Raw genomic sequence first — 23,461 nt, 5'->3', positions numbered from 1 at the left:
TTAAAAATATTTAATAGATCTCTTAATTTTTAATTTCGTATCGAATAATATTAAATTTACTTTTACTCATTCACTTAAGCTATTGAGTTAATGGCTCATTTAAGATTTTTCTTAAAAAAATAAAAATAGGTAATACTTAGATAATTTAGTGGAAAGTACAAAAGCAAATGTTATATGAGATGCACCTAAATATTTTTCAATAAAAATGATCTACTTTTGATTTAAAGTCAACTAGAATTCAAAATTTCAATGGACATTCATGAATGTCATAAGAGATTTGGTCAGAATTCATGACTTTTGATGGGACAAAAGGTTGACCAAAATCATGGAGTTCAACTAATGTTTGTTTGGAATCCATGAATTCGATTGAAATTTGATAGAAATGTATAAATTTCAATGAAATTTTGTTTAAAATTCATGAATTTTAACCATTATGATCTCATTGGAATTAACTTGAGATATTCAAGTTTTTTAAGGGACACTTTTATCGATCTTTAATGAAAATTGGTATAATCGTAATACAATTCTATTGATAGATTAATTGAATTGCTTTTGATCATGTTTCCTTAAAATTATGAATTTTGTCACATTTACTATTACTATTGTCATTATCTTTACCTTTGAGAATTAAACAATAACGATAATAGTAAAAGTGTCAAAATTCATATTTTTTCTTTTGAAACAATAATAAGGTAAGATGACGTAGTTTAGAAGTGAACCCTAAGTGTAGAATACAAGTAAGAACACAAAAAATGAGATGCACTTCTAATATTACAATTAATTTATCAATCAAAACAATAAGTTGGAAATAGTAAATTCAAAGTAAAAAACAACCCACAATACTAGTTTTTCAAAAACATGTAATTTTTTAAAGAATAACCCCATCTTCTTATACCCTTTTTAAAATGAAATAAAAACAAAATCAGAGGCGACTTGGATTAGGAAATTAAAAGAGAACCACACAGTGAGGGAGTCGAGAAGAGAAAATCCGATCGGGCGTCGGCCACACGCCGGAGCTCCGGCTAAGAGTAAAGAAATGGAGGAAGAGATTCAGAATTTCTTAAAAGTTTGGATTTCAATATGGATTTGTTTGAGCTATTGCTATGGCGTCGGCGAAAGAATTCCACATGGTATTACAAGATTTCTCTTCATTTTCCCTGTGATTTCCCTCTTCCTTTACCTTCCTCTTATTCTCCGCTCCCTCCATCTTGGTGGCCTCACTGCCTTTTTCATTGCTTGGCTTGCCAACTTCAAGCTCCTCCTCTTCGCCGCCGGTCAAGGCCCTCTCGCCGCCCCCGGAATGTCCATCGGTACCTGTGATCGTTTTTTCATGTTTTTATTGTTTGTTTTTACTTTTGGGCTTGAAATTTGATATTAGTTTAATGACCAATTGTTCTTGATGTTGATGATTTTCAATGACTATTTGTTAGTGTTAGACATTTTCATATAATTAAATTTATCATAATCTATCCCTTTTAAGCTTTTGGGTCATTAGTTAATTTATGCATGCCAAGTAATTAAATTTATCATAATCTATTTAAACTTTTAGATCGTAATTTACACAAATAAAATTATGTGTTCTAAATAACTAAATTTAAGGCTAATTAAAATTAGACTGAAATTAGACATTTGGGAGTAAATTATTAAAATCAAACAAGCTTCAAATACAATTATCAAAAGAGAAATTATTTCAAATGGTAAAACTGTTGAAAACATTTACAAAATATAGTAAAATTTCGGAACTATGAATGATAAACGTTGATAGACACTAATAGATTTCTATCAATGTTTAATAATGTTACTGTATATTAATGTATATCTGCGTCTATCATTGATAGTTTTAAAATTTTACTATGTTTTGTAAATATTTGTATTCATTTTTCTATATTTAAAAACATCTTTTATCAAAATAGTATTTTATTTTTAAATTTAGCGTAACTCATTAACTTTTACTTTCTCGATTTATAGGTTAGAGATTCATAAATTTCTACTTTTTGTGAGTTGCCAGACTAAAAACTTCATGGTATTAAGTAGATTTGTGAATTTCTTGTTTTTTTTTTTTTTACTTTTTTATTTTTCTCCTAATAGATTGTAAGAGTGTTTAATTAAGTCTTATGAATTGAGTTTTTAATTTTGTGTCTACGGGTGTAATTTATCTGATTTTTTTTTTTTTAAATCACGAGATATAATAGACACAAAATTGATCAATAAATCAATGTTTTCTGAATGAGTTTGTTAAGTTTTTTTTTTCTAGAAAATGTATACAAAGAACATATTGGACACAAATTTGAAAGTAAGAGTTTGATGTTAAAGTTGAAAAAAAAAAGGTTAGTGATTGAACCTAAATTTATACATCATTTTAAGCATTTAATGTTGTTTGACCAGGTACTTTCTGTGCAGTAGCTTCCTTCCCAGTGAAATTAAAACAAAACCCATTTCAGAAAACCTCTGAAGCTGCCATTAATGGAGGATCAGCTCGAATAAATGATACAAACTCCAATCACAATCGCCACCGCCAATCGCTTTTGAACTACACCGTCAAGATCTTGCTAGTGGCGGCGCTGGTGAAGGCCTATGATTATACCCACATCCTTCCTCAAAAACTCCTCTGGCTCTTCCTCTGTTTTCACATCTATTTCCTCCTCGAGCTCAGCCTCGCCGCCGCCGCTTCCGCCGTCGCCTTCGGCGGCACCGTCGAACTCCTCCCCCTCTTCCACCAGCCCTACCTCTCCACCTCCCTTCAAGACTTTTGGGGTAGGCGGTGGAACCTCGTTGTCACCGGAATCCTCCGCCCCGCCGTCTTCCGCCCTGCAGCCTCCGCTGCCACGAAACTTCTCGGCTCCCGGTGGGCTCCCCTCGCCGGAGTGACGGCGACGTTTCTGGTGTCGGCGGTGATGCACGAGCTAATGTTCTTCTACATGTCTCGTCAGTGGCCGCCGCCGACATGGGAGGTGATGGCGTTCTTTGTGTTCCACGGCGGCTGTCTGGTGGCGGAGATGGCGGTGAAGAGACTGTGGATTGACACGTGGCAGATGCGGCCGTTGCCAGCGGCGGTGTCGGTTCCGGTGACGGTGGGATTCTTCTTTTGGACGTGCTTTTGGCTGTTCTTTCCGCCGTTCATCAACACGTGTAAGGCTGACGTAAGGGTGGTTGAGGAGTACGCGATCTTTGGCGCGTTTGTTAAGAATAATATTCCAAGTAGTTTCTGGTCAAATTTCAACAATAACATTGCTTTTAATTATGTTAAAATACCATTTTAGTCTTGAATGTGCACGCACGTGTGATGTATTTTTAACCTTTATCTTTTTATTTGTTGAAAATTGAAATAAAATAGTAATTTAAGTACTTTATATTATAGATAGTAAAATTCAATGAATTTGTTTATCTTAGACTTCATGGCCAAACATGAGCATAGCTAATTGTCACTAATTTCTCCCTATTTCACTTTGATGTACGAAAAATAAATTCATAAACGAGATAGTTAAACTTGGCTAGGCTTTTTTAACCAATATTTTCCTTGGCGAAATGATATCTAAATCAGTTTATGTATTTCTAGTCTTTTCAATTATAGTTATAAGAAATTAATTTAATTACATATACAGTTCTAACTTCATTTAGTATTTTTAAAAAGAAAAATCATAGTTTTTTTTTAAAAAAATTATTGCGAAAGGTATAAGTTTCTACCTTTGTTTCATATGTTTTTTTTTATCATTTACAATTTAATAAACATTAAGAGAAATTTGAAACTATCATTACATTGAAAAATGAGAAAGAAATAGTAAATATTTGTCCATGAGAATTGAGTTTCCAATATCTTACAAATTTCTAAAGGATGACATTATCTTACACAAATGCAATTATGAGAGAGTACGTTTGAGAGAATAAATAATGTTGTAAGGCTATAGCATAAAAGTAATATATATGTATATAAAGCTAGGGGGAGTTTTTTTTTTATTTTTTTTTTATTTTTTATTTTAGTATTGTGATTAGGAAAACTATTTAGGGAAATATAGTGGTTTGAAACTATAAGAAATCTATGGTTGTTTTGGAGATTCCGAGACGGAGATTTAATTTGAAATATTTTGTCGAGGGTTTAACCCTCGACCTGTTGAAAATTAAAGGAGAGATCGAGAGTTTGACCCTCGACTTGAGAAGAGGACGAGGGTTCAACCCTCGACCTGTCGAAAATTAAAAAAGAGATTGAGGGTTTGATTCTCGACCTAAAGGAAATTGAGAAGAGGACGAGGGTTCAACCCTCAACATGTCGAAAACTAAAGAAGATCTGTAAGGGAAGATGAGAAAATTTGAAAGAGGTCGAGGATTACCCTCGACCTCTGGAAAATTAGCACCTATCGTTTAGCTTCCAGCATCTATCGTCTAGCATTCAACGTCTATCGTCTAGCGCCCAATTTCTATCGTTTATCACCCAACGTCCATTGTCTAGTGCCTAACGTCTATCGTCTAGCACCCAACGTCCATCGTCTAGTGACCAACGTCTATCGTCTAGCACCCAACGTCCATCGTCTAGAGCCCAACGTCTATCGTCTAACTCAATCGTTTAGAACACGATCTTGCTGATCTTGCTCTCAACGATCTTGCTCTTAGTGATCTCGCTGATCTCACTTTGAACGCTTTCGCGCTTAGCCTATCGCTTAGCTACTGCGAGCATCGTTTACCTCCACGCAATTACTACATGATCACCCAGCGCCCACCTACACGATCACCTACCTCATCATGTAGTGTCGTTCACTTACTAGACAATCGCATACCCAATCATATAGTGCCTCTCATCTGCTACACGATCGTCCAACGTCTTTGCTCGCACACACTTGAGGCTGACACAAGCCTTATCAACGCATCATGCCTTTCAACCCATGCGTTCATCCTTAGAACCAACGCATAGTTTACCCTTGCCTTCAACACTTAACCTCTATAACCCTTCCCTATACATTCTTTATTAACGTAACAGTAGGTGCAAACTTCTGGAAAGAACAAGTGAACAATGAACAACTTCTTTATTAGAAGCTAAACGATCGTTTACAATCTCTCCACGATCTCTCAGTATGACTAAACGATTGCTTACTAAATCCTCTGCGATCGGCCACAAACTCCTACAAGATCACTTAAATATTACTATTACACGACCGCCTTCTCAGAACTTATATGATTGCATACCTTTTACTATACGATCGTATACCAAATGCTACACGATCGCCTAGTGGAAGTAGACGATGAGCGGCACGCTGCGATGACCTCTTCGCGACAGCGTCTTCCGAACTCCCACTCTCAATAGCTCTCTTTCCTCACTACACGATCGCCCACAAACTCCTACACGATCGCTTAGCTATTACAATTAGACGATCGCATTCTCAAAACTTATACGATCGCCTACCTTTTACTATACGATCGTATACTAAATGCTACATGATCGCTAAGCTTTACTACACGATCGCATAGTAGAAGTACACGATGAGGGCACGCTGCGATGGCCTCTTGAGAGCTCTCTTTCCTCATTACACGATCGCCCACAAACTCCTACACGATCGTTTACCTATTACAAATAGACGATGACCTTCTCAAAGCCTATATATTCGCATACCTTTTACTATACGATCATATACCAAATGCCACACGATCACAAGCTTTACTACAAGATCGCATAGTGGAAGTACACGATGAGGGCACGCTTCAATGGCCTCTCGAGAGCTCTCTTTCCTCACTACATGATCGCCCACAAACTCCTACATGATTGCTTACCTATTACAAATAGACGATGGCCTTCTCAAAACGTATACGATTGAATACCTTTTACTATACGATCGTATACCAAATGCTACACGATCGCTAAGCTTTACTACACGATCGTATAGTGGAAGTACATGATGAGGGCACGCTGCGATGACCTCTCTAGAGCTCTCTTTCCCTACTACACGATCACCCACAAACTTCTACACGATCGCTTAGCTATTATAATTAGACGATCGCCTTCTCAAAACCTATAAGATCGTCTACCTTTTACTATACGATCCTATACTAAATGCGACATGATCGTCTAGTGGAAGTACACGATGAGGGCATAGTGGAAGTATACCTTTTATTGTATATTCAATTATTTTTTTATTATAATTTATAAAGTTGTACATTATTCTTTTAATTAAGTTGTACATTATTCTTTTAATTTAGTTGTACATTATTTAATTAAGTTAATTAAGTTATACATTATTCTTTTAATTGAGAAATAAATATTTTTCTAATTGAGAAATAAATACTTTTTTCTTTCACATCATGGCTTTAAACCCAAGACTTGTTGATCCCGATGTTTTGTATGACCAGTCCATTCATCGATCATCTGTTGTATGAAGAGATCGTACTACTGGAGAAATATCTTGCAAGCGTCGAGAGGCAGTTCTCCAGCGCACTATCCCACTCCACCCTTGAATACTACCGCTACTACGCACATCTGAATTTTATGGGGTTGCCAGTTTGGGATTTATTCAGTTGGACTAGCATCTGACCACAGCCTTGGTCGAGAGATGGAGGCCTAAGACGCATACATTTCATATGTCTGTTGAAGAGTGTACTATCACTCTACAAGACATAGAAGTGTTGTTGGGGTTACCTGTTGACGGTGAGTCGGTCACCGGAGTGATGTACGATGACTGGTCACAAGTTTGTCAACTGTACCTCGGTGTGACCCCACCTGCCGACAAAATTAAAGGATCGAGGTTAAGTTTGATATGGTTAGGAACACAATTTCATGAGCTCACAGATGATGCAGACGAGGAAACTGTCATAAGATATGTGCGAGTATATATACTATAAATGATGGGTGGAAGTTTGTTTTCCGACAAATCAAGTCATTTTGTGTACTTGATGTTCCTGCCACTATTAGCTAACCTTTATGATGCGGAGCGGTATTCGTGGAGTGGAGCATGTTTGGCATGGTTGTATAGACAACTATGCAAAGCAACAAGACCTGAGGTTCGAGAGATAGCTGGGCCTCTCCTACTTTTGCAACTATGAGCTTGGGAGCGATTTCCAACAATGGCTCCACAACTACAACATGTTAATGACGCTCAATTAGCTGGACGGGCCTACGATTCTCGGTAAGTTGTTTTAATTCAATTTAATTTTTATATCACTGATCTAGTTAATTTAGATTCTAAATTATCAATTTAAAAATTTAGGTGGAGAGATAAATTTTGTGTGACTAGGACAACCACACATGTAGTCATCCAGTACAGATACATGTTTGATCTGCTTCAACCTGATTAGGTACATTACACTGAACCTAATTGATTATTTTATATACATTTTTATTGTATTTGTCATCTAATATAATATTTTGTGTTTTAGGTTATTTGGGAGCCGTACAAAATTATTATGCATACTTTGCCCAATTTCTGTACGAATGGTCAAAACATATGGCGGATGATGAGTACTCTCATATGTTTTCACATTGATGAATGGAATCTTCCTGATAGGGTGATGAAACAATTCGGTTTTCAGTCGGATGTCCCATTGCCTTGTAGTACTGAACCCTTACTGCATGATATTGACTTAAGGACTGTAAATTGGTCCGAAAAGTTGCACATTTGGTAGTGCGATGGCACTATCGTGTAATGTTTATTGTAGTGGGAGTTTCTATTGAACAATTTGACTGGGATGTCACTCAAGACTACATTCATTGGTATAATAATATCACAAGACGCTACGTCACTCGTCCGGGAGCAGCTGTGGGTCATCTGGTAAATGAATGAATATTATTTAATTATTTTTAATTTAAATTTATTTAAAATATTATCTAATTGTTTTATAATTAACATCGATCGAACAACAGCAGACTCGTGATGTTGCGAATGATCCGAACCAGGTTCTTGCTATATGTAGTGACAATCAAAGCTATATGGAGGAGATACATTATATGTACGATATACCTATTGTTCCTCCACCAACTCCTAGACGTAGAGGACTTGTACGAGAAGAGGATGAGTTTGATGAGGTTGCCCATAATGTGGAAGAGTTGCCCCATGTGCTGCAGACGCAGAGTCAAATTAATTATGTTAGTCTGATGATGATGACGTCAGCATTTGGTTCAGGACATTATGACTCAGAGGCTGGTCCTTCGTCTTCATATGTGCATAGATATGGTCGGGGTCATGGAGAGCATAATGAATATTTATATCATGAAGCATTTGTAGAGGTACGAAAGCAACATCAAGAAGAACCAGAGCAACCTCAAATTCGAAGTCGACGACGACAACCAGCTCAAAATCGACGACGTCCGCCTTGTGGGGCACATTGCTTTTTGTAATTATTTTTATATAAATGAGATATTTTAATTTACACTTCTTTATTTTTATGAGATATTATTTATTTTAATTTATTCTTTTTAGAGTTTAAATAAAATAATAAAATATCTTTAGAAATTGTTTTTATAAAATATAAATTTTTTTTTTTTAAAAAAAGAAAAGAAACACAAAGGTCGAATGTTGAAAATGTAAAAAAGAAAAAAAAAATACAAAGGTTGAATGTCTAAATTATTAAAAAGAAAAAAAAAAGGTAAAGATCGAATTTTGAACCTCGAACTATTTATAAAAAAAAATAACAACAATATTTTTCTAAATAATTTGAAAAGTATTAATATTTTTTATAAATAAGTTTTAAAACTACCCTATTATTTTAATTTTCCCAAACTAGGATTCATCTTTAAAGTGATTTTTAAAAGAGGATGAGATGATGTGATTTGATATTTAATGAAGTGAGTAACCAAAAGTGATTATAAGCTTACTTTTGAAATTCTTATTGTAATGGTTAAAAATCACTTTTAATATATACTATATATATTTATATACATATTATAAAATTGTGGAGGGAAGCATTGGAGTCTTTTGTTATTCTAAAATCACTCCCTGGTATACTTTAATTAAAATTTAAAACATAAAAGCTATGTAAAAAAAATTCTAAGGCCAACAAATGTTGATAGACAAAAGTGGTGTGTGCTTTAATCTGAATGTACGGGAACAAGAAAAATACGTACCTTTATAAAGTCTAAAATACCAACCAATCACATTCTAAAGTACTTACGTAGTTAACACTAGAGATTAAGCTAGGGGTTTAGGTAGCTTGGGTTTAATAAAACTGTGTTTGGAGGACAAGTTTAGGAAGTCTGAGTTTAAAAAGTCAGTATTTAGAGTGCAGACTTAAGTAGTTTGAGAATAAAATGCAAATTAAATATTTTCTTATATTTAATCACTCGTTAGATTTTAGATTAATTTAAATTTATATCTTAATTATTTTAATATTGTTAAGTTTAAAATAAACCAAAAAATTTAAAATATTTTTTTCTTTAAAAAAAATTGAAAATAGAAATTTGGACTAAAGTTATAATTTTCTTTAATCTATTGTTTTAATAATTCAATATTTTAATTTTACTAGATTTTGAAATAAAATTTCATAGACTTTTCTCACTTTAATTAATTTAAAAATGATATTTTTTTTACCATAATACGCTAACTTAAAATTGAAATAAACTAGTATTTTAATATTAAATTCAATTATTGAGAAATATATATATATTTATATATTTATTTATTTATTTATATTTATTTATTCATTTATCAAAATACATTTGAGAAATAAAAAATCATAAATTTTGAGTTTTAGTTTTTGTTTAGGCGCGAAGTTGTTTTAAAATTTTAAACCTTTATGCTTAGAAAATGATTATAAGTCTTGGAGCTAATTAAATTGACCAACAAAAAAAAAAAATGAAAATGTTATTAATTCAAATTAGAAACTTCTACACATATAGCCTAATAAATATGCATATACATTGCAGTCAATAACGTGTTTGGAATGACTAAATAACTTTCAAAGATTCATTTTTATTGCAACACTTTTGATAAAAACTCATTAAAATAAAAAATACAAATGTATTGCAATTCTTTCTTAAAAGTGTTTTTATATACAAATTTGTATTTTGTTACATACTAAGAGTGCTTTTATTAATATTTTTTAAAGTTGGCTGGTGACGATCGCGCGGAGGTGGTAGTCAGAGGTTGGCCGACGGAGATGGTGGACAAAATTTTGCAAGTGTGTGGGGAAGGGGGTTGCCATTGGTCAATGGTGGTTGGAGTTGGCCGGTAGCAGGTGGAGGTTGGCCGACAACAATAACCAAGGTGGCGGCCAGAGGTTGGCCGACGACGATCATCGAGGTGGTGGTCAAAGTTGGCTGACGGTAGATGCTGAGGTGGCAGTTGAAGATGGGTTACGGCGATCGCCAAATGTAGCAGTCGGAGTTGGCCGACGGCGATCATCGGAGTTGGACGACAGCGATCACCGGAGGGTGGCGATCGGAGTTGGCTGACGACCACTGGAGTTGGCCCACGGTGGTTGTTGGAGGTGGTGTTCGAAAGTTGACCGACGTACTTCCTAAATTAAATTAGAAAAAAAAAAAGTAACCATAGATTAATAGAAAAGAATATAGGAAATGAAAACTTTATAAATCTATATTGCAAATAAAGATTGGGCTTATGATGCCTAACTCATCCAATCATAACACCATACCCGATAGTATGCAAGTAATAAGAAAATTAAATGGTAAATTAAGGGTATGTTTGTAATTTTAAAAGGGTAAGAAGGACGAAAAAGACAAAAAAAAAAAAAATGATTCTCTCGAATCCTTCCTTTTAATATAGTAAAAATAATTTCAATTCATGTACTTTTACATAATAATAATAATTTTAAAATTATGAAGGTTTAAAAATTATTAGACATTTTTATAATATCTATTATTTTATATTTTGATTCATATATTTAATTTAATCCACTACATTTTGTGAGATCTATATTATTAATTTATAATTACCTAACGTGGTGGGTGGACTCTTCATATTTGAAGGCAACTACGTTACCTTAATAATAAACGATATTATTTCTATTTCTAAAAAAACAATATATTATTTCTATCATTGAACCAAATCCTTTTATTATTTTAATAGAAAATTTTGAAATGTGTACTTAAAAAACATTGATGATGGTGTGAATTTGACGAGTACAATAGTGCATAACGAAACTACTACAAAAATTGGATTAATTGACGTTTTTCCAATGTCAAGTAAAGGGTATACCTAATGCTTATAAAAGCGTCGAGTATTCGACTGTCAAGTATAGTGTGATAACTTTGACTCTGAAAAAACGTTAAGACAAAATGTTTCTTGATACAATTTTCGTGTCAAGAAAGATAATACACTTGACATTGATAGTTTGTTAAGTTTATTAATTCTTGATATTGATTATGTATCATACATGTTAACTCTTGGCATTTTTTATTTGTCAAGTATATGTCTTTCTTTTTTCAAATTAAATGTCACAATTGATATTCTCATTTTTTGCTTGTATTCCAACAATACAATTATATCAATTAAATAAACATTATATATTTAAGATCTATCAACTCAATATATTCACTAAAAATTCCATATGTTCAACTATGACCTTACATATGAACACTCCTCACAAATCAGAACAATATTTCTCTTTCACATGTACATGCACAAAATAAAATCTCTATTGCTTTTGTATACAAAATTCAACTTTCAACAAACACAAAAGTGACAAATTGTTTAATAAGTAACCTCTCAACAAAGTACATTATTTAATCTATACATTGAGCTTTGAAGTTTAAAGATCAAGAACTAAGGGTTAGACAAGTCATATTTAAGCAAGTCAACCTGCAAAATAGAATAAAGGGCAATAAGATCAAATTTCAAAAATATAGAAATAAGTGTTAAGATATAACAATGACAAAAAGTCATACACAAGGAAAAATGTATATGATTGACTTGCTTTATGTAATGGAAAAATATCATACTCGAAATTTAAAAACTGTCTACAACTTAAAGTTAGGGACTTAATGGGTTTTCATTCATTCTTTTTTGATCATATCCAGCCTCAGGAGGAACAATTACCTTTCACTGCAAAACAAAGGAAGATGGAAGAGATTTGAAAAAATATAATAAAGAGGAAGAAGAATATCAATAAATCAAGTATATGCTAAAATTTAAAATAGAATAATGCATATACCTTTCCTCAACTTTCACAACTTTCACAACTTATCTTATCTACAAGCAATAAAAAATAGAGAATATTGGAAACCCAATCTTATCTACAAGCAATAAAAAATTTCTTCAAAATTCCATTCACCAAAGTAACCAATTAACCCTAAATAGATTACCCAAAGTATGGCTTGATTCGAATGCCACTTCAAAACTACAACAAAGTAATCCAACCTACGAAAAGTTCAATAATAATGGTTGCAAAACACAAATTCCAGTAACTATGTAACAATTTCAAAAGAGTTTCAAGTCTTAATACCTATCAAAGCGTCCAAACATCGTTAACTTTGCTGGATAGTGGCTCCAATCCCTTGCAATCTTTGAATTGAACATCAAAGATTGAAAATAACTCAATTATTAGACCAATACTTCAAAATCAGACATTCAAACAAGCAAATCATTACAGAAGATGCTACATTATAGCCCAAATCACAAATTCATACCAATACATCCAAAACACTTATCCAAAGTGTTTGCTCAAATCAACGCTTCACTCGAACCTCGACCAACTTGCTTGAAAACAAAAACAAAAGAGGAACAAGAACACTCATAAAACTATGCCATATGAAGAGGATAGAGAAGTAGTGAGAAGATATCTTTCCACAAGAAAAGCTTCTTCTTTAGGATGGATTTTTATGAATATGAGAAATCCTCCTAAAGTATTTTAGAAAGCATTAGAGCAATGGACTTACGATAATAGAACAGGGGTAGCACGACGACAATATAACTGACCACAGGAAAAGGATTGTGGAGGACTAGGTTGTGGAGAACTGACCATAGGGGCAGCCTGATTTACAACATCAATAATCAATATAATCACCCTTGAAAAATACTTATAATATTAAATATTTACCAAAAATATCAAAAATTGATCCTTAATGCTGCTGGACAACGGCTCCAAAGGCTCCAAGCCTTCAATCAAAAACCAAGATCACAATGGATACAACCAAATGAGGCCAAAAGTTGATGGGTAATAAAGATTTTCAAGGAACCTACAAAACTTACAAAAAAAAAAAAAAAACCAATCTTTACCCAAATCCAAGGTATTGACAAACAAACGTCGACTGTTGGATGAGCTAAACACCAGTTCAACGATGGCTCAGTCAACTGGAGGCACGAAACGATGGGACTGATAGAGCTAGGAAAAAAAAGAAAAAAAAAACCTGGCGGTCAGCCGACTGACACGACGATTGAGCATAACCAGTGAGAACGACGGTGGATCTACAGGGCTGACGAACTCTGGCGACTAACACCTAAGGCAAGCGGCGTAAAACGAACGATTGAGTCTCGATAGTTTTTCGAATGGTGTCTAGCGGCTCAAACGACTATAGGTGGCATGGACTAGAGTGGCGATGAACGTCGTCGCGGGTGTGGCTGCGATCCAACGTGAACGGAGGTAGGCCATACGGCTGCCGATGGCGGGGAGAGGGAGAGTTGGTTGGGGCTGGTGGGGTGTTGCAAAGAGAAGGTTTCGGGGGGGGGGGGGGGGGGGGGGGGGCTTTACGAGAGAGAAAACGAGGAAAGAGGGGAAGTTTTTTTTACTAAGGCACATTTAACCCTTTTACCTGTATAAAATAATAAGTTAGTTATTTTTTATATTTTATTTAATAATTTTGGTTGGAGGGAAACAAAAAATAAAGATAAAAAAATATTCTTTTTTTATATTTTGCTTGACACGAAAAATATATCAAGGAAAAGCTTCTTATACTTGACACGAAAAGCGTGTCAAGCAAGATCTTATATCACTTGACACGAAAAATGTGTCAAGTAATGGTTTGCTTGAAAATATCTGAAATATTCTGTCAATCTCTGCTTTTTTAACCATTTTATTTGACATTTTCTTTTCTAAAAGGTCATTACTTGATGTTTTTTTCCAAAGAAACATCAAGTAATAAAAGACTACAAGTGTCAAGTAATGTAGATTTTGTCGTAGTGCGAGAACACGGATATGAAGAAAATATAATATAATAATATATAATAAAATAAATAAAACATAATATATAAATAAAAAAATAAAATAAAGCAATAAAAATATGAAATAAGTAATTTCTCTACTTTCTACAAATTTAACTTCATACATATTAAATTTGTACATGAAACATCATTTTAATTGGAAGTTTCAATCCAATTTGAAAGTTTCTAAACAATGAATTTAATCTACACAATTAAATCCAATTTTATGTTTCAATATTCAATTGTCTCACTTTCTTTCACAATTTATATATCTAACAAAAAGTCCAAAAAAACACGAAATCTATGCTAAAACTTGTCATTTAACTTTTATTTCTTTCTTCTCAATCAAAGTACAAAAATTTCACAAATACTTAAAATCATTAAATTATTGTAAATTTGAGGAGCAAAATAGGGCATCACGAAAAAACTAAAATAAAAAATATAATATAATAATAAATAAAATAAGTTAACAAAATAATTTTAATAAAAGTTTGGAAATAAAAGTAAAAAATATGGAAACTAGAGAAATTAAGATTTCTCTCTCTCTTTCAATTTCTTCTTCAAAATTTCTCACTACAGTCTTCCAAGACCCATCAAATGCTAAAGTAAGAGGCGGAATTACATGGACACCAATGATGTGTAAGTATGAGACACATGGATAAATGTAGAGTAACACATGGGGTGATGAGAGATTGACAATTGGTTTTTTTAGGACACTAAGTTTGGACATTTACATTACACTTAAATTGTAATATTTATAATACTTCCCATTAGATTCCTATTATACATATGAAATATGTCTCGGTAAAACTTTACTAGAAAAAAAAATCACAGGGAAGGAAAAATAGTACATATTTCCTATAATTTATACTCTTAAAAGAATACAATATATTTGTTCTCCTTCATGAAAAACATCACTTCAGATCTTTGAGTTGCCGCATTCCAATGTTAAGCACCATTTTTTTTCGAAGGTTACGGTTGGTAATGAACTTGTAAATAAGTCTGCTAGGTTATCCTTCGAACAAATTTGTTGTACAGTGATGCCGTCATTTTCTTCAAGATCATGAGTATAGAAAAGATTTGGTGAAATATGCTTTGTTCTCTCCTTTAATATATCACCTTTTGATTTTGGCTATACATGTTATGTTGTCTTCATATAATATTGTGAAAGATTTTTACTAAAAGATAAACTACATGTTCCACGAATGTGCTGAGTCATTGATCTTAGTCATACACATTCTTCACCAACCTCGTGAATTACAATAATTTCAACATGATTTGAGGAAATAGTCGTTATGGTCTGTTTCGCTGATTTTCATGATAAAGCAGTTCCTCCACATGTGAACAAATAATTTGTTTGAGATTTAGCTTTGTATGGATCAGATAAATATCCAGAATCTACATAACCAAGTGAATAAAATAAACACATAACGGTTGTTCTTCGAAGGTAACAGAGTATATGCTTAATTTTATTCCAATTTCTTTTTGTTGGAGAAGAATTGTATCTAACTAATAAATTAACTAAAAACACAATATCTGGTCTTGTATTATTAACTAGATACATAAGTGCACTGATTGCACTAAGATAGATACTGTGTATTTTCTTAATATATTGAAAATGCAATATTTGATCTTGTATTATTAACAGAGGATATACGGTTTTTCTTTGCGTATTCCCTTGATCCTGTCACGAACACTTCGATTAGGATCTAGATCTCCAAAAACTTGCAGCAAAACAAATGACCACCACCAAGAGGTCAACCTCTGTATTTTCTTGGGAATGAGAATCCAGGAGTTGTGGGCTATGTAATTTTGTAAGAGGGAAAGAGTTTTTGAGAAAGGAAGAAGAAGAACGACTTTTCTTCTCTGTGTGATCTTGGGAGTAAAGGCTAGAGAGAAAAGATTCAATTTCTTTCACCCTGCGTAAAAATGCCAGAGGAAGAAGAAGTCTTCTAACCCCTCAATGCCACACGTCTGTATAGAGAGAAAAAAGGGAAGAGGGTTATAACTCCCTCCTTTTATTAAATTCAAAATTATATATATATATATATATATATCATACGATAACCAACTTATCATACAATATATATTAAATTATATGTTATATCGAACATATAACCTATATTTTTTATATTGTATCAAATACAATATAACCTATAATTTATATTTCTCTCAAATAATCAATGTATTTAATATAAATCTCATTTATACTAAATTTAATTACATAAATCTCATTCATATAATCAGTTTTTGAATCATATTCAAATATTTAATTCCTCTCAAAATAAATTTTACATTATAATGTATCAAATACATTATATTAATTATATCACATATAATTAGTTCCCTCAATTAATTTGAACAATTAAAATTAATCCAAAATTAATTCTCAAGAATCCCTATTGAGCTTCAGAAGAGGACCTTATGGACCAGTAGATTGAAGCTACAATGGTACTTGGATAATTAATTGAACTCTTTAATTAAATTACCCAACATTCTTTAATTGTCATTCACTTCACTAAAGATTGACAGCTGCACTTTTCGCACTACAAATATATTTTTGTGTCCATTGGATATAACTAGTCAACAGTGCGATGACCTTCATAAATTGCTCGTAAGTACAACTAGGCCAAAATTACCATTTTGCCCCTATAGTTACATCTAACTCCTTAAATACCACTGACCCCTCTAATGAACAATAAGTCATAGTCTAACTATGACCAAATCTCTCATGGGCCAAAAGAGGGTGTGGCCACATTGTTCAAATCCCGAAATCAGCCCTTAAGAGAGAAATTTATCTACTTACCCCGACATTAGGGAATGAGTGAATTCTGTCTCGTGTAGCTGTGTTCTCAGCTCCCCAATCAGACGAATCTCCAAAATGTTAAGCGTATTAAGTCAGTGATCTGGCCACTCTCACCCATGCAAATCAAAGGACCGCCTTTATAGGCAGAAGTTCACAACTCACTCAATATTCAAATCATGTCACCTATGGACATCCTGGAGAAATGTAAGTCTTTATTATTAACGACGTTATATAATGAAACTAGTCATTTCGTGGTCCAGTCTTATACAAACTCTTAGTGTAGGATACCCCTGCTCACATGTCTCCACATGAATGATCAAGATCAAATCATTTGTAGTACTTTACAACACTTGTAACATTTATAAAACAGGTCATATCCGTAGTGTTACCAAGATAAGGTACCCAACCTTATCCATCTACTACAGACCGTTAAGGTTATCATTTAAATATGATCCTCTTGTATGTCTCCACATACATGTTTAAATTACATAAAATAACCTATGATCTTTGTTTATTGGATTGAGTAAATGCTCACAAAATAAAAATTATTTTATTAATAACAATTTGTTTATACAATGTTTACAAACTACGAGAATATAAGAGAGATTTCGGACACCAATCCCAACAAATACGACATAATGCTATTAAATATGTTTACAATTCCCGTATGAAGGAATGGACCTCTGTTAGAGAACATGTCCTGGATATGATGGTCCACTTCAATATAACGGAAACAAATGGTGCTGTCATAGACGAAAAGAGCCAAGTCAGTATGATCTTGGAATCTCTTCTGAAGAGTTTCCTAACTTTCCACGCAAACGTTGTGATGAATAAGATTGAATATAATCTGACAACTCTTTTGAATGAACTCCATACTTACCAATCATTGATGAAAAATAAAAATCAAGAATGGGAAGCAAATGTTGTTACCCAAAAGAAATTTAAGAAAGGATCGACATCTAGTATGAAACGTTCTGAAAAAAAGTCTGGTCCTTCAAAGGATAAGACTATCCAAATGAAAAAGAAAGAAAAGGGGAAGAAGAAAGCTCCTGCTAAGAAAAACAAGATAAAAGTTGTAATAGGAAAGTGTTTCCATTGCAACGAGGATAGGCATTGGAAAAGAAATTGTCCTAAATATCTTGCAGAAAAGAAGGTTGAAAAGGCGAACAAGGTGAATTTTATTTACTTGTAATTGAAATATGTTTAGTGAAAAATTCTCATTTAATCTAGATACAGGATTCAAATGCCGCTAATCATATTTGCACTTTCTTTCAGGAAACTAATTCCTAGAGGCAGCTAATGGAGAACGAGATTACTTTTAAAGTTGGAACAGATGAAGTCATTTCGGTTCAAGCAGTGAAAGATCTCAAGTAATTTTTTGGAGATACTTACATTTTATTGGAAAATGTATATCATGTACCTAATATGAAAATGAACTAAATTTCTATCTTCTGTTTATTAGAACATATGTATTAAATTTATTTTGATATAAATGAAGTGTTCATTAGTTCAAGAGGTGTTCAAATATGTTCCACTAAACTTGAAAATAACTTAGATGTGTTAAAACCAATTGTGGCAAAAGCTATTTTAAATATAGAGATATTTAAAATGGTTGAAACGAAAAATAAGAAACAAAAATTTTCTCCTAACGCCTTCCTTTGGTACTTAAAACTTGGACACATAAATCTCAACAGGATTGAGAGATTAGTAAAATGAACTTCTAAATCAGTTAAGAGACAATTCTTTACCTCCATGTGAGTCTTGTCTTGGGGGAAAAATGACTAAAAGATATTTTTTAGGAAAATGTAATAGAGTAAAGAACCTTTAGAACTTGTACATTCAGATCTTTGTAGTCCGATGAATGTTCGAGCTCGAGGAGGATCTGAGTATTTCATCAGTTTTATTGATGACTATTCAAGATTTGACTATGTTTACCTAATGCATCATAAGTCTGAAATTCTTGAAAAGTTCAAAGAGTATAAGGCAGAGGTTGAGAACTTATTAGGTAAAAAGATTAAAATACTTTTGATCAGATTGAGGTAATGAATACATGGATTTACAATTCCAAAACTATTTAGTAAAACATGAAATTCAGTCCTAACTTACTGCACATGGTACACCACAACAAAAATAGTGTAGCAGAAAGGAGAAATAGAACCCTGTTAGACATGGTTCGTTCGATGATGAGTTATACCCAGTTACTTCAATTCTTTTGAGGATATGTAATACAGGTTGCAGTATACATTTGAACATGGTTCCCTTTAAAAGTGTATTAGAAACACCCTACCAGTTGTGGAGAGGACATAAAGGTATTTATGTTACTTCAGAGTATGGGGATGCCTAGCACATGTGTTGGTGCAAAACTCTAAGAAATTGGAACGACGTTATAAAGTATGCCTATTTGTAGGATACCCTAAAGAAACAAACAGTGGTCTACTTTATGATCCTCAAGATGATAAAGATTTTTTTTCAACAAACATTACATTCTTAGAGGAAAACCACATAAAAAATCACCAACCTCGCAGTAAACTGGTATTAAATAAGATGTCCAAAGAATCTACAGATACATCAACAAAAGTTGTTGATCAAACTGGTCCTTCAACAAGAGTTGTTAATGAAACTAGTCCATCACATCCTTCTCATGAATTGAGAGTGCCTCAACGTAGTGGAAGGATTGTTCTACAGCCTGACTAATACATGGGTTTAACAGAAACTCAGGTCATCATACCTGATGATGGCTTAGAGGATCCATTGACCCTTAAACAGGTAATGGAAGATGTAGATAGAGATCAATGAATAAAATCCATGGACCTTGAAATGGAGTTTATATACTTCAATTCTGTCAAAGAATTTGTAGATCAAATAGATGGGGTAAAACCTATTGGTTGTAAGTGGATCTACAAGAGAAAACGAGACCAAGTTGATAAGGTACAAACCTACAAAGCTAGACTAGTGACAAAAGGTTTTACCCAAATAGAGAGGATAGATTATTAAGAAACTTTCTCTCCTGTTGCCATGATTAAGTCTATCAAAATATTTTTATCCATTTATGCCTTTTATAATTATGAAATATGGAAAATTGATGTCAAGACAGCTTTTTAAATGGTTATCTTGAAGAAAGTATTTATATGTCTTAATTAGAAGGGTTCATTGAACAAGGTCAAGAGCTAAAATTTTGTAAGTTTAAAAGATCCATTTTTGGGTTAAAACAAGCATCCCAGTCTTGAAATATAAGGTTTGACACTACGATCAAATCTTATACTTTTGAATAGAACGTTGGCGAACCTTGTGTTTACAAGAAAATAGTCAACAACACTGTAGCATTTCTGGTACTATTGATGATATCCTGCTCAATGGGAATGAAGTAGGATTCCTTGTTGATGTCAAGATATGGTTAGCATCGCAATTTCAAATGAAAATTTTAGGAGATGTACAGTACATTCTTGGAATCCAAATAGTTCGGAATCGTAAGAACAAAACGCTAGCACTATCTCAAGCATCTTATATTGACAAAAGGTTATCAAAATATAAAATGCAAGATTTCAAAAAAGGTTTATTACCTTTTAAACATGGAATTCATTTGTCTAAGGAACAGTGCCTTAAGACACCTCAAGAAGTTGAAGATATGAAAATAATTCCTTATGCATCAGTAGTCGGGAGTTTGATGTACGTTATGTTGTGCACACACCCAGACATGTGTTTTGCAATTGGAATAGTCAACAGATTCTAGTCCAACCCTAAATTTAGTCATTGGACTGCCGTTAAGAACATCTACAAGTATCTTCGGAGAACAAGGGACTATATGCTTGTGTATAGGTCTAAGGATTTGATCCTTACTAAATACATTGATTCTAGTTTTTAAACCGATGTAGATTCTAGAAAATCTACTTCGAGATTAGTATTCAGTCTTAACGAAAGAGCTATAGTATGAAGAGCCATTAAACAGAGTTGTATTGCTGACTCCACCATGGAAGCTGAGTACATAGCTGCATGTGAAGCAGCCAAAGAAGCAGTATGGATTAGAAAGTTCTTGACAGATTTGGAAGTAATTCTAAATATGCATCTGCCAATCAACCTATATTGTGATAATAGTGGAGTAGTTGCCAATTCAAAATAACCAAGAAGCCATAAACGAGAAGTAGTTCTCATGTTTAATCTGATTTCTATGTAGGAGTATATCAACATGCAGCGGAAGCAACAAGGATCAATAAGCATTCTAATTCATTAATTTTGGCTATAAATAAAGTGTGCTCATACAATAATAAGAGGGTTTCAAGTCATACATTTGTATAACCTCTTTAATCTCGAATTCAGCTTTGTAGAATCTCTTTAACCTCAAATTGGCTGCAAATCTTCTCCAATTCTTCTTGTGAACCACCTTTAGATCTTCCTTACTATTCTCTTGGAGTCTTAGATTGAGTTGTAGAACTTAAAATAAGCATGAATGAAGGAAATTTGGACAAGAAGCTCACTGATGCAACTTGAAGAACACTTCTTCAACCTTACAAGTTTTCAACAAAACTTCAACAAGTTCATCAGTTATTGCATGCCCGATTTCCACTTCCATCTTCTCTATTTATTATAGGACATTCATGCAAAGAAGAAGGTTGCATGAGGCTCAACTCATGCTTGGAAGATTGAAGCAAAATCATGTGGTTTTTGAGTGAGCTACTTATGAGGTGAGTGAAATTTTCCAACTTTTGATTTTCCAATCTCTTTGTATTTTAAAATTAATTTTGTTTTATAAATTGATTTTCAAGATCAATTTAGTTTTCAAAATTAAAAACTTTATTAATTTTACAAAATTAATTTCACAAATTAATTTTCTAATAAAATTAATAATAAATAAATAATTCAATAATTTAATTAATTCTAATTAATTTAATATCAAGTATTAAATTAATTTTACACAAACTCCACCTTCATGAATTTAATATTTAAATCATAATTAAATATTTAATTAATTCTCATATTTCGTTTAATTCCAAAATTAAACGTGTAATTATATCTTATATAATTTCTAATTCCCTTAATTCTAATTTGAACATTTCAAATTAACTTATCACGCTACTTTAAGGCTAATCAATTCACGAGCTAGTAGGGGGACCTTATGGATCTACAGATCATGGGCTCCAACGATCCGAGATTAATTGGCTAGACTTTTTACACCGAATTAACCCCCATCCGTTAACAAATGAGTCACTCTACTAAATCCCATAGTTATACTCCCCTCACTATAGATATATTATGTCTACTCGATATAACCATGGTTAATAAATTAACCCTTCACAGGTTGTCCGTAATAACGACTGGGTCAAATGTCTGTTTTACCCTCGAGATTACCTTTTGTGCTTTAAGTCCCACTGTTCCTCTAATAAACAATTGATTTGTCATCCGATCAACTAGCCGAGTTTCTCTCGGGCCAGTGAGAGGGTGGGGCCCTTTGTTCAAAACCTGGAGTTTACTTAAGGGAATAACTTCTCTACTATCCCTGAAAGCGGGTAGGAGTGAGTTCCATCTTGCAACCTATGTCCCCAGCTATCTACCTAGCTTACCCTTGAAATAGAGGTTTATTGAGCTGGCGCTATCGAGCTAACCCTCACCTATTAAAATATAAGGATAATCCCGAATAAACAGGAGTTCATAATTAGCTCAGGATTAAGGTCAGGTTACCTAGGTCATCACTTTAAACAGTAAACAACGTTATAAAGTAAGAGTGACTGATTTCGTGGTCTGATTTGTACAAACCCAATGCACAGGACGCCCCCACTCTTCATGACATAACATGTACGGATTAGGATCACATCATCTGTAGCACTTTACAATTCTTTGTAATAATTACAGAGTGGGCCGCATCAAATAGTGTTACCAGAATAAGGCATCCAATCTCATTTATATACTATAGATCATTTTGGCTATTTACTCGAACCATATCCACTTTTATGTCTCTACATAAAGTTCAAGTACTCATGTGATAGTCATGAGTCTTTTAATTTATTTAATCTATAAAACAAAATAAGAAATTCATATATTCAATAAAAACTTATTAAATTTTCAGAATAATTTTTTATTGTTTACAAAGCACGTGTTTTAGGACATAAAAGCCAACAAACTCCCACTTGGACTAAAACTCCAGTGGTAAATATATCCGAATATATAAAACTGAGTTTCTAAATTTTACAGAGAAATACAATAAACTAGGGCATCCCATACCCTTGGTTTACTAAACCACGAGTTTTAAGACATAAAATCCAACAAACTCCCACTTAGACCAAAACTCCAGTGGTAACTTATATATCCGAATATATAAAACTGAGTTTCTGAGTTTTATAGAGAAATACAATAAACTAGGGTATCTCATACCCATGGTTTAAGATATGGTATCCCATGCCCGATTTCCCCCACTTGCCCTAGGTTATTAACCTAGTATTCCTTGTCTTACTAGGTGATTCTCAAACACTTTAGCCGACAGAATCGTTGTAAACATGTTAGTGTATAATAGGCTTCTTATTAAACTATGTGGGGAATGCATCTTATTCTCACAACACTTGTTTCTCAATAAAGGTTAGGAAGTCATACTTTCCTT

At 33.2% G+C, this 23,461-nt stretch overlaps 1 protein-coding gene and 1 long non-coding RNA gene across 2 annotated transcripts; one reads left to right on the top strand and one right to left on the bottom strand.

The window, feature by feature from the left end:
* Window positions 1–930: 930 nt before the first annotated feature.
* Window positions 931–2,525, bottom strand: LOC150032684 (uncharacterized). The gene is made up of 2 exons (XR_016524260.1): window positions 2,390–2,525; window positions 931–1,314 (listed from the first exon to the last, which is right to left on the bottom strand). It is a non-coding gene; the product is annotated as an uncharacterized LOC150032684 (long non-coding RNA).
* On the top strand, window positions 1,037–3,357 carry LOC120091371 (acyl-CoA--sterol O-acyltransferase 1-like). Its single transcript, XM_039049373.2, has 2 exons — window positions 1,037–1,310; window positions 2,386–3,357. Exons 1-2 carry the CDS (start codon window positions 1,037–1,039, stop codon window positions 3,258–3,260), a joined length of 1,149 nt encoding a protein of 382 aa, XP_038905301.1. The 3' UTR covers window positions 3,261–3,357.
* Window positions 3,358–23,461: the final 20,104 nt, after the last annotated feature.

Source organism: Benincasa hispida, chromosome 11, assembly GCF_027475165.1.
Source record: "Benincasa hispida cultivar pf3 chromosome 11, pf3_genome.v1.1, whole genome shotgun sequence".
NCBI lineage: Eukaryota > Viridiplantae > Streptophyta > Magnoliopsida > Cucurbitales > Cucurbitaceae > Benincasa > Benincasa hispida.
The sequence above is the reverse complement of the archived record's forward strand: the minus strand, read 5'-3'. Positions and strand labels throughout refer to the sequence as shown.